The sequence below is a fragment of the Bos indicus x Bos taurus genome, chromosome X, assembly GCF_003369695.1.
Source record: "Bos indicus x Bos taurus breed Angus x Brahman F1 hybrid chromosome X, Bos_hybrid_MaternalHap_v2.0, whole genome shotgun sequence".
Classification (NCBI taxonomy): Eukaryota; Metazoa; Chordata; class Mammalia; order Artiodactyla; family Bovidae; genus Bos; species Bos indicus x Bos taurus.
The window spans coordinates 52013695-52026842 of record NC_040105.1 but is presented as its reverse complement, the minus strand read 5'-3'; the positions used below and the strand labels follow the sequence as shown (position 1 = coordinate 52026842).

General features: G+C 40.2%; 1 protein-coding gene across 13 annotated transcripts in view; it reads right to left on the bottom strand.

The window, feature by feature from the left end:
* The window catches only part of HUWE1 (HECT, UBA and WWE domain containing 1, E3 ubiquitin protein ligase), a 157333-nt gene that overhangs the window by 25995 nt on the left and 118190 nt on the right, over positions 1–13148 (bottom strand). For 10 of the 13 annotated variants that reach the window (XM_027533172.1, XM_027533176.1, XM_027533180.1 and 7 more), the window contains 9 exons: positions 12089–12234; positions 11606–11672; positions 9415–9629; positions 6162–6373; positions 5526–5708; positions 2524–2696; positions 2023–2171; positions 1194–1269; positions 270–368 (listed from right to left, as the gene is read on the bottom strand). In XM_027533172.1, coding sequence (XP_027388973.1) covers positions 270–368; positions 1194–1269; positions 2023–2171; positions 2524–2696; positions 5526–5708; positions 6162–6373; positions 9415–9629; positions 11606–11672; positions 12089–12234 — 1320 coding nt within the window. The remainder of the gene's footprint in view (positions 1–269; positions 369–1193; positions 1270–2022; positions 2172–2523; positions 2697–5525; positions 5709–6161; positions 6374–9414; positions 9630–11605; positions 11673–12088; positions 12235–13148) is intronic. The other 3 variants (XM_027533183.1, XM_027533177.1, XM_027533181.1) reach the window with 2 other exon arrangements.

Below are 13148 nucleotides of genomic sequence, written 5' to 3'. Positions count from 1 at the left end.
TATTGGTAAAAGGGAATCTGGAGCGATGATAGCAGGTGGGTGAGAAGAAAGTGAACCAAGTAAGAAGTGACAGACTTTTGGGCAAGCAGTAGTAACATGTTACTCGAAAAACTGGATGAGGATAAAAGTGGATGGTGTAGGTCAGCGCATGCAGACAGATGCTTCCTTATTTTGCACATGTGGGCAGCTGCCTCCAGGAAAACCCTAGTGTAGTGTCTGTCAGTCGTGCAGGGCAAGAAGGGAGGCCTTTCTGGCCTCAGCACTCTCACCTTCTCGGTTGGCCTGCAAGGTGGAAGCTTGGCTGAGGTTGGAAGGAGCTTCATCCATCAGCACGTCCTCTTGTGATTCATCCTCTCCACTTCTGCTCACTGAAGGTTACAGAGCAGAGCCTTCACTGAACAACAGAGGACTTCCCTTTCCAGATTGGGTGCATCTAATGTAGCTATGTACACCCAGCAGATATCCATTCTTTTTTTTTTTTTTTGGATGAGGGAGAAGACCTGGGTTCACTGCTGTTGACTAGCTAGGTGAGCTTGGCCAGTCACTTTACCGTCTGAGTCTCAGTTTCCTCATCTGTAAAATGGGATGATCACATCTGCCCTGCCAATCCCACTAACTGTGAAACCACAGAGGATAATGGGTGTGAAAAAGCCTTGCCAAATTTAATACATGTCTACTTCAGTTTATCATTTGATTTACTTCATCAACAAAATAAAAACACGTAACCTATACCATTGGAGCATGGTGATAGTAGAGTACCTTTGTCATTTTTCCTGAGTTGTAAAAAGGGCTATCCTTAGGGAATGCTCACTCTTTTTACACTACTGAGACTGAGAGGCAGAAAGCCCCTGGATTCACTGAAGAACTGAAAGGAAAGCGCTTTCTCATCCTACAGCCTCTATAGCCTCCTCTAAGCCTCCATGAATAAACACTCTTGATGTGCCTAATCTATTATCTATACTGATGGCCACCCCCTCCACCTCCCCTACACAGGCAACACTTCAGACCAGCCACAGGTCTGTAGACGGCTTGTGAATTTCTCATCTGTAAGACTGTCAACATCGAGACAAGCAGCAATCTAGGCTGGCTATGAGCCCTTAGGCAGAGCTGAGCAAGCAGATGATGAGATAAAGGGTCCTCCCAAGAGAGACTGAGGCAAAGGAAGAGGCTATACTCAGTTCTGGGGCTCTCACCTATAATTGTACTGTTCCCAGATCCGCCATCCCTCTCAAGCAACTCATCTATCAGGTCCTCCAGCTCATTCTCAACCTGGAGAGAAATAGAACATATATATGGATGCACACAAGTCTATCATTGTGCTAGTGCTGAAACCCTAAAAAAAGCCAGCAAGGGAGCATATATTTCTAGGATAATATATGACAGAGGATGTTACATAAGCACCACACACTTGGTGCTAAGAGCACAGAAACTACCATGTGCTGCCAATCCACACTCAAGACTGTCTTTCAAATGGGTCCATCCCAGTTATCTGAGACTAGATTAAGTCTTTATACTCTTTAGGAATGCAGGAATACATGCAGATCTCCTTAGAGCCAGCAGCTCAGGACTGTAGGCCTCATTTCTTGCCACTGCCACCAGCTCCAGAAATTATAATGCTTTCTATAGGGTCTTTAGAAGACTGCCATTTGAATGCTCCAGTGCGAGCTGGTGCTATAGGCACAACAGTGTTATTAAGGAGCATCCATTAATGACCAGAGCCAGGTAAATCAAAGATCCTGGGCCCAAAGGGCTCAGGCAAGCTTTCTGTGTCAACATTTCATCTGTGCCTGTTTTCTTATTGAGATCAATTCCATTTCATAATATGGCGTCCTGGCCCTGTACCCACCCCTCATTTAATACGATTCAAACACATTTACTGAGCATCTACGAAGCATATTATCTGTGCTCCTCTGGAAAACAGACAGCTAATGGCAAGGGTCTAAAGTACTCACCCACCCACACCGTTGGGGGTTTGGTTTAGCGCCACAATAGGGGTATATGCTGGGTGATCTGCCTCCCTACCTGCATCTCTTGTGAACTGAGCACCTCAGGCTGCCCAGCAATCACCACTGAGTCGGTTTCAGCCTCCCCATCCATGATATCCCCATCTGCCACCTCTGTCTGAGTGACATCATGATCCTCCTCCTGCACTTCTGTTTCCCCAGGCTCGCCTGAAACAGTCAACCAACCAGCAAAATAATCAAAGAGTGCCTATGTGCGGGGCACCATGAGGAAAGCATGAAAACAATAAAGTCCCTTCCCTGGGCAAATTTACAAGTTCTCAGAGAATAAATGAATGGGTGACAAAGGAAAAGACAAGGCTACGTGTGAGGATAGCCAAACAAGGCTGCAATTTTAAGGAATTCTTTGTGGGGCAGATTCCCACACTACTATGACAGATCTGTGGAAGGCCAGCAAGTTCCCAGGGAAACAATACCAAGCCAGAACAGCTGTGATGTCATGCCCATAAAATAACTATGACCACCCGGCCAGCTCTCCAGTCCATTGGCTCTGATTCCCTACCTGGGTCCTGTTGGTTGCTATTAGAGTCCTGAGCAGCTCCTTGGGCATCCTGCTCAGACTTGCTCTTGCTAGAAGCACTCTTACTGCCAAAAAGGCTACTGGGCTGGTTCACAATCCGGGAAAGTGTTTCCAAAGGCTTCAGAGCAGCATTGACAGTGTTGGCCATGTTGGGACTGAGATAAAGGAAGATACAGAGATGAACTGAGCACAGAAATCCACACTAAAAGGAATGGAGGTTCATCAGAGTAACAACTGATTCCAGGAATGGAGCATGGAAAGTTCAAGGTGAGCCTGAGACAACTTGTTGTGCCAAATGGCCTTCAAAATCAAGTAGGCTTTAAAAAATTAATGGAGTCATTACCACAGGCCAAATCTGAGCATCAAACAAAAATAAAGATGGTAATGGATTATACACTATAAGAATGCTACCTAATAAACAGGAACAAGAAAATCAGGAAACTGTTACTTTGCAACCAACAATGTTAAGTGATCTAGGCAAAGATCACTAATGAATGCTGCTGCTGCTAAGTCACGTCCATCGTGTCCGACTCTGTGCAACCCTATAGAGAGCAGCCCACCAGGCTCCCCTATCCCTGGGATTCTCCAGGCAAGAACACTGGAGTGGGTTGCCATTTCCTTCTCCAATGCATGAAAGTGAAAACTGAAAGTGAAGTTGCTCAGTCGTGTCTGACCCTCAGCGACCCCATGGACTGCAGCCTACCAGGCTCTTCCATCCATGGGATTTTCCAGGCAAGAGTACTGGAGTGGGGTGCCATTGCCTTCTCCGAATGAATGCTAAAACTACTGAATTAAAAAAATCTTCAGTGCACAGGATATTCACATGAACTCAAAGCCATCACCTCACAGATGACCTGTTAATTTAAAGTATGTTAGTTGCTCAGTTGTGTCCAACTCTTTTGAGACCCCATGGACTATATATACCCCACGAGGCTTCTCAGTCCATGGAATTCTCCAGACAAGAACTGGAATGGATAGCCATTCCCTTTTCTAGGGGATCTTTCTGACCCAGGGATTGAAACCAGGTCTCCTGCATTGCAGGCAGATTCTTTACCATCTGAGCCACCAAGGAAGCCTTGTTATTACAAAGGGGAACTCTAACCATTAACTATGTGATCAAACTTAGCATCACCCAATAATGGGACAAATTGGCATTGTGTGTCTCCTGATGTGAAGCACTGAGAAACGCAAACACCACCTATGTAGTATTCTTGCCAAAAGAGTTTACCCTGAATCTAACCATGAAGAAACAATTAGGCAAATCTAGATTATGGGATGTTCTATAAGACATTTGACATTCTGGACTCTTAAAAACAGTCAAATGTCACAAAAAATAAGAGATACATGACAATCAAATGCAATGAGTGATGCTTACTGGATCCTTGATCAACACACTCTCCCCCAGGCTATAAAGAGAAAAACATTCTTGAAATAATTGGGTATATATTAGTATGAAGTATATAGTATCATTATATTAATGGTAAATTTCTTAGAGGTAATGATGGTATTTTAGCTATGTAAGGGAATCTTTGCTCTTAGGAGACACACGCTCAAGTATTCAGGTTAACTGTCATGTTTATAAAAAACTTTAAATGATTTAGCTCATGGAGAGGAGGGGAGGGAAGAATAAAGCAGACAGTTCAGAATGCTAACCACTGGTTAATCTAGGTGAGGCATACAGTGCTCATTACACTACTTTGAGTTCATAGTTTTAAATATTTTAAAAAGTTGATGAGGTTTTATCAAAAGGACAGAGAAGCCAGCTTGAAGAGGTCCCACAAGCTCAAAGATGTAATTAAAAAGAGCATGAAGGATGAACATGCAAAGGATAACTGTAGTGATATAGTAATATATAGTAATATATATATAGTAGTAAATAATTCAATCAGATTTTAAAAATCAAGGAAAATTCATGAGTCCATACGACTACTTAGAAAATAGAAAGCCAGAGCTTATATTTGAGGTGGAGTTTAACCCATTTTTGGTTATTCCATTTTGACTCACTCTCAAGATTGGTGACTGAAGGGAAAAAGTAAGTTTTTAACCTTCTCTTTTTAGTAGGAACTGTATTATAGGGTAACCAACTTTCCCTCTTGAACTGGAGCTATAGTCACAGAAAGATAGCAGCTAATAACAGAAGGAATGATGGAAAATTAGAAAGGTGTCACTGATAACCCTCTAAGAAAAAGATGCAGGCAAGTATTATCAACTGGTGTTTAGACCATTCACTAGGAACATGGTTAATAGGGAACTAGACATTTGTACAGTGCCAAAGTAACAACACAGTTTCTTTTCTACTAAGAAGGAGAAAAATATAATATGATTATCACTCTACCCTAGTGGTCAATCTTACCAGGACTAAATGGCAGTTCAAAGAGATGCATCTCCCCCTGATACAATATGAGATGTACACCATCTATGATATAACTTAGCCAATAGTGTTTAAATTGCTTCACTAAGTCTCTACCTCCAAATTTATAGCAAACAGGAATAAAGCGAACAAGTTAAACAATAATGCATATAACCAAGTGAACCAAACCTAGGAAAAATATTCTGCCGGTCTGGTCACTTCAACAAATTAATTCATGAACAACAACAATAAAATGAAAATTAAAAAAAAAATTAAGGAACCATGTTAGTATAACAGAGACTCAGGACATAACCAGATGTAATACAAGGTCCATAATTAATAATTAAGAGGGGGAGCAGCTTGGAAAAAACATTACTGATCCAGTCCAACTCTTGAGTTTGCAGCAGATGAGAGAATGAAGGCCCCCCCACCCCGCCCCAGGAAAGTGCCTTGCTTAAAATTAAAAGCAACGATACCGAGAACTCGGGTTTCCACCTACACCCAAACTTTCCCTATCATACTGGCTAACTACTTATCTGACAAGGATACATGAAACACTAGGCAAATGGAGAAGTATGCAGCATGATTAAAGAGAGAGCAAAAGTCTGGGGCTGGAGCTCAGGAATAATTTTACCTGGACAGGTCCAGGCTGTGAGGCACTCTGGCCAGGTCATTAACCAGTCCCTTCTTCAGGAAGAGTCGAATGATGTTGTTCATGCCGTTGTGTTGGGTCTTGGCTGTTGCACTGCTGTAGAAACTGGAGGTGGAGGGGCAGGACTCCATGATAGTACTGATGATACACATCACTGCCTGAAGTCTGGGAGAGAAGTTTGACATCTCTTTCATGTGAACACAGCCCATTCTTGGGCCAAGTCTTCACTAACTTGCTTCAGATAACCCTCTTCCCTTTGTGCTTCTGTCTGGAAGTAACATCTAATCAGGTAAGAACTCACTCCCTGGGTGGAGGCATTCTTCATTTTCTTCAAACATAATTTAAAAAAGTAAAGTTGAATAACCTCCTCCACTTTTTGCTTGAAGACCCTAGTAATATAAGGAAACATCCCTTTTTTCCCTCTAAGTCATTTACCTACTTTCTCCAAGTATCATTAGTCCTTTGGATATTTTGAAGCACTAGAACTATCTGAGAACCAGAGAATGTACAGTGCCAGTATGACCAGAACTCTTGTTCAAATGCAAGGAATTCCATGGGCCAAGAATGGAGTTAGGGGGTGCTATTGCTTATCAGCACTAAGTCAGGCATGGATTTTACCTGGCATGTTTCTCTGTACTCTCAGCCATAGCCAGTGCCCTTCCCAGGGCTGCTTTTACTTCATTCACAAGGGCCACCTGGGCATCTGTGCCACTCCCTGAGGCAGCCAGGCTTGCGAGGAACAGGCGGGCCAGCGCCGGTGTGTCTTTGTCTTCTGCATTCTGGGTATGCGGGAGGAGGTGGTCCAAGACAAAAGCTAGCACACTGCAGTCCTGAAAAGTCATTAATCATGGCATTTATTCATAAGCATAATTATGCCATACTGTTTGCACATCAACAAGATGCATGCACACAGAACTGATCCTCACTCAGTTAATGATTATCAGGCCCACTTTATACATGGAAAAAACAAGCCTTAAAGGTGCAAGCTAAGTGAGTAACAAGTATAGGTTTTATGCTTCCAAATTCCGTTCATTTCTCAGAAGTTTACATATCTTCATCAATCTGAGGCCCAAAGAAACATGGCTTGCACAAATAACTTAAGTCAGTGGTGATGATTCAAGCCTTGATTCCTAATTCAATGCTACAATTACTCCACAGTTTCTAATAAATTGTAGTAGTACTGAAACCTATAATGTGCCCAGGACCCTGAGCTAAAAATTGGCAGGGGATGAGAAACACACAGCACAGTCACAGATATGGATATGCAGAAATATTTAATGCAGGGTTACCTAAAATAGCAAAAAAAGGCCCAATAATAGGGGAGAAAATTTAAGTCAGACTCCTCAACCTCTAAAAATGATTTCTGACTTGATAATTCTGTATCTTAGAAACTTAGCTCTGTTGTCATTCAAGTAGATTTTGGATCAAAACATACTGGCAATTTTGGAACTAGATACAAATGATGGTTACACAACACTGAATGTACTAAATCCCAAAACTGTATACTTTAAAATGCTTAGTTTTATGTGTATTTTACCTCAATTTAAAAAATGCATTGAAGAATTCTAGGCACTGTGAAATTAGATAGGGTGACCCTGGTTAAGACAGAACTACTAGAGATAAAAAAAATCCCCAGTAGTGAATAAAACACAAAGTTAAAACAATATTGTGAATAAAAGTATAACATTATCAGTAAAAACTGGAATAAAAGCCTTGTAATTTGCATGACAATTCCTGAGTGGAATCATGTATTCATGACTGAGTGGAAGGAATATGGATTTGAAACCACAGATCTGGGCTCTAATCCTAGTCCTGCTACTCTGCAGTGTGGTCTTGAGCAAGCTTTTGACCCCTCTGAGTCTTCTCTTTTTTCTCTTAAGGACAGCAATACTAACAACCTTGCAGTGCTGAGGGGAGGATTATCAATAGTATCTGTAAAGCACCTATGAGTATCCAGCACCCAGAAGTAGGTCACTTGACACATATTAAATTGCACAAATTAGCAATTAAATGTCTTACTCCACAAGTATGCTATTATTATAACTACAACTGGCATAAGCTTTGAAATAGATGTCTAATGTATATTTAATACACACACTCCATAAAGGACTTATATCCAGAATATATAAAGAAATTAGAAGAAGTAAGAATAAGACTTGGACACTTCACAAAAGAGAATATAGCCAAGAAAGACAGGAAATTTTAACCACAATACAATACCAGTATGAACCTATTAGAATAGTTAAAATGAAAAACAGGAATACCAAATACTGGCAAGGAGGTGAAATAATCCAAACACCTATAGGCTGTGCTGGTAATTATATAGACTGACATGACTGCTCTGGAAAACTTGACACTAGTTGCTAAAGCTTAACAGACCACCAGCAATTCCACTCCTATGCATATACCATCCAACAGAAAATACATGAATTTATGTATGAATTTATATATGTAACACACACACAAAAATCAATGAACTTACATTCACCAAGACATGTATAAGAGTGATTATAGCAATACTACTTTTTAATACTTCTAAAGGGAAAACTAGCCAAATGTCTATAAGCACTAAAATGGATAAGAAGACTGTGTTACATTCATATAATGAAATTCTATACAGCAATGAAAATAAACTACAACTACACATAAAGATGAATCTTGCAAACATGTTAAGCAACAGAAGCCAGATATAGGAGGACATACTATAAGATTCCACTTATATAAAGTACAAAGTCAATTTATGAATGTAAAATAATGTTGAGTTTATGGAAGTTCAAAGGAGAAGGGGAGATGTGCAAAGATGTGCATGGGGTAGCTTTTGTGGGGGTTCTAATGTTTTATTTGAGTGGTAGTCATCCAAGAAAAATTAATTGGTGAATCACTTAGGAGTTGTGTATTTTTTTTATGTATTTTAAAGCTTGGATTAAAATAAAAATAGCTTAAAAATGGCAGCTACTTTCAGATTCTTTGTCTGCAACATGATTGCCTTTGTTCTACTCACACCCTTTACTGCTTACTAACCATAAAATAACTATGTGACTGCCAAAATAAGGTCTCCTTTGTGAAAAACCCTCCTTGGGCACCCCTCTTACATATATGGGAACATGATATGGTTTCTTAAAGTGCCCTTTCACTTGAAAAATACAACCTGAAGATAATTCTGTATCAGGACATATAAAATATGACTTCATTCTTTCCCATGCTCTACTGATGAACATTTAGGCTTTTATATTCTATTTATTACCAATACTGTTACCACATCAGGTGTCTTTGCTCAGGTGTGAATACATCTGGAAGATAAACACCAATATTGTGTATTTCATTTATTCTCCTGTCTCCTAGATACCTTTACGTAGGTGACCCACAGATACCTCTCATATTCCACATTTTCTCTTTGAACCATTTCCTCTTCTAATGAAAGATAAAAAAACATAAAACAAGAAACATCTCTTGAGTTCTTGATTTCACCTTTACCCTCCAAATCCAATCTCATCCATTTCTACTGTTAAAATCTCTCTTCAACTCATTCATTTCCCCCTCTAATTTCATCAAGATCCTATATTACCCTAGATGACTATATTAGCAGTCCTGACTGGTCTGACTACAACCTTGCCTTTTGCAGTCTCTACTAACGCAGACCAAGTGATTTTCTACAAAACAAGTAATAAACTGTAATCAGCTCATTCCTTGGCAAGTGAGCCTGATGGCTCCAAATCATGGAAAAAAAAGGTGAGCTCATTAACGTGTCTTAAGAGGCCTCTGCCTCTCAGCATTGGGCTAGCATGCATGGGTTCCTAGCAAAGTATCCAAGACATAGCAGGTATCCAAATGATGCAAGTATCAAATATTAAGCAAAAATTAGAAATATTACCTCTTTGATCAGCTCAGACTGGCCCACAGTGTAGCTGTAGTTGGCAATCAGGGTAGCAATACCAACATAGGATCTCACCAACTCTGCCAGAAGCCGAAGAATAGTGGAGGTGGGCATTAAAGGTTTGCTGCCCTTGCCTTTCTGCTTGCCTTCCTCAGAGGCCCGGTCCCCTTCTTTATCTTTCTTCCCATCCCGAGACTCCTCCGGAGTTGACACTGTTGAAAAAGAGCCAAACACTGGTTCAATTCCACACAGGAATATTGGCAAAATCAAGTCTTCGGGGGAAAGGATATCACTTCAGGCTACTAGTGCAAATTGAACACCCTCCTCCTACTGCAGTAGAAGGACAGATAACTAAGATGGTCAGGTTTCAGATGTAATCTGTGGATACAGTATGTTCACACATCTTCTGCCATTTCCCTCCTCTTATAATGTTCCAGAAATACAACAGTGCATGTTACCCTCACTAGACAAAATTCTTTAAGTGCAGGGAACGAATCTGATTACACCAAAATGAATAGTGTAGCTATTAGTATATAGTCCAACACAGCTTCCCTGGTGGATCAGTGGTAAAGAATCCACCTGCCGATGCAGGAAGCATGGGTTTGATCCCCCGGTCAGGAAGATCCCCTGGAGAAGGAAATGGCAACCCACTCTAGTATTCTTGCCTGGAGAATCCCATGGGAAGAGAAGCCTGGTGGGAGATAATCCATGGGGTTGCAAAGAGTCAGACATGACTGAGCGACTAAACAAAAACACAGTCTGTCATACAGTGGGCAATGATGTTTCCCTTGAATGATAGTACCATCATCCATACTATATACTACATATGAGCATTAAGTCCCAACAAAATGAACTAACCAATATTTTATTATTAGCCTTTTAAACTTATCTCCATGGACTAGTCTGGTATTAAGGACATCTTAACTTAGATTTCAAAGCTCTTTCCCGTCAAGAAGCAGCAGCTCTTGAACTGTCTCATCCACAGGACATTTCTAATTCTTGGCAAGTAGCCAATGGGCTCTGTTGAAGCTGCTAGAAAGCAAGAATCCACCATGCAAATGTTATAGCTAGAAGAGTGTCACTGGCACCAAGGTTCTATAATTAGTCTTAGTGGAAGCTACCAAAAGAAATATATGCAGAGGTTTCAAGAAGAGAACTAAAGGATGTTACCATAGCAACCACTACGGGGTTAAGTTACAATTCCATTGGCTTTATTTATTCATTGTATTTCCTTTTGAATTGCAGTGTAGCACAAAATTGTATCAGTTACAGGTGTATAATACAGTGATTCACAATTTTTAATGGCTATACTTCATTTATAGTTATTATAAAATATTGGTTATATTCGCTAATATATCCTCATAGTTTAGTTTATACCCAATAGTTTGAATTTCTTAATCCCCTACCCCTATACTGCCCCTGCCTAATTCTCCCCACTGGTAATCACTAGCCTGCTCTCTGTATGTTAGTATGCTTCTTTTGTTATATTCACTGGTTTTATTTTTTAGATTCCATGTAAAAGTGATGTCATACAATATTTGTATTTATCTTATTTAACTTAGCATAAGGCCCTCCAATTCCATCCATGTTGCTGCAAATAGCAAAATTTCATTCTTTTTTATGGTCAGTTCCATTAATTTTAGCATATAATGAGGGGTGGGTACAGGGTCAGGATGCCATACTATAAAATGGAATAGAGCTCAACAAGAAAACAGGCATGGGTGAAACGTTGATACAGAAAACTGGCCTGAGCCCTTTGGCCCAGGATCTTTGATTTACCTGGCTCTGGTCATTAATGGATGCTCCTTAATAACACTGTTGTGCCTATAGCACCAGCTCTCACTGGGGCATTCAAATGGCAGTCTTCTAAAGACCCTATAGAAAGCATTGTAATTTCTGGAGCTGGTAGCAATAGTAAGAAATGAGGCCTACAGTCCTGAGTTGCTGGCTCTAAGGAGATCTGCATGTATTCCTGCATTCCTAAAGAGTATAAAAACTTAATCTGGTCTCAGATAACTGGGATGGACCTTTTGTTTACAGAATGCTGAGCTCACCCCCGAGAAAGTTCACTTAGGCAAGTAAACATGACAATTATGCCTGTATTCCTCTACTGCCTGTCCAGGACACCCAGTTTCTTCAAGTTGTCCTCTCAAGGAATAAGAGCAAAAGAGAAAAGTGAACCCATTACCTTCTCCTTGGGATACCCCAGATGCGGAAGTCTCAGTGGAGGAACCATCTGCAGCAAAGACCTGACTCTATGGAAGAAGAAAACTCCTGAGCCATTATTAATTTCAAAGACAACTGTCCCCAAGTGGCAGGACTCCTTTTCAGGGTACTGGTTGTAAATGTTATTGACTCTCTTTGTCTATCTTTTAACCACATTTCCCATCTATATACTATAACCTGTGGGAAGGTATCATTATATACAGCCACTAGAAGACTGGCAGAAAAGAGAACAGAGGAAGATGAGAATGAAAAATGAATTAAAGAAACATTTCTAATCCAAGGAGAAAAAAGAAAATCCCAGGGACAACCCAATCTTCATTTTTAGAAAATGGATAATTTATAGATACATCAAAATTAACACCTTTGAAATATTCTTGGCATAAACCCTTTATCCTGTAATAGGTACCAAAAAGAGAAGGAAAATTGAAGGTTGGAACTGACTTACATTAATGGAAAATCCTGTCTGTGCATCAAAGTCACTGCTCTGACGGGTAAGTGACCGGTACTGCTGGTATACGTCATCACCCATGTCTTGCAGGAGCTGGCCAACCTCTTGAGTCATACCCCCTGGTTTAGGATCAGATTTGTCTGCTAGAAAGACAAAAACAAAACAAAACTTTTTACATTGTGCAATGTTAATGCCCATCTGGAAGCTTGGTCATTTTCCTCCAAGTTGCTACAACTGTATACATAGTAATATTCCTAGGCTTTGATCGAGAAATATAGAGAGAGCATGATTGAAAGCCTCATTCTATCAATAGTTTTGTGATTATAGGCAATGTAGTCTCCTCACTGTCCTTAGCTGTCACTGCTAAGCTTAAATGAACATACCTGACACTTTGCCTTAGTACAGTGGGAAGTCAATAAATGGATACTATAAATAGGTAGATTATTATTTTTTAGGGGGGAGGAGAGTTCAGGAGGTGGGTAAAGGTTTTCCAATTGTGGGAAAAGCAAGAAGCTTTATAAAGATCAGAGTACTGTATAAATGAAAAGCACTGAAGTAAAGACTCAGATTTTCTTGACTTGCTAAATGCACTACTCATTAACTTTTGGCAATTCTGTGGGACCTATCAAATAAGTATGTCATGAATAAAATCCAGAAGTATCTGACTGGAATAGAACCTTGGGTTCCAAGGAATTCATTTTTCACTTTCCCAGTACTTAAAAGCAGCACCTTAACTCAGGACAAAAGATAGGGATGGTGGTCTCAAAGGTCAGGAAGCCTAGCCACACCTTGTAATATTGGGCAACAAAGATGTTTTATGAGAATGAAAACATTAGAGATGACTTGGTATTTTATTTTCAACATGCTCATAAGATGCTATTATCTCCTTTTTAATCTTTGTTCACTCTTGCCTGTATGGGATGTAGTCTTATATAAAAGATTTGGGCAATCTCCTTATTCTTATCATTCATTTTTGTTCTTGTTCAAACATCAGTCGTGCCCAACTCTGCAACCCCATGGACTGCAACACGTCAGGCTTCCCTGTCCTTCACCATCT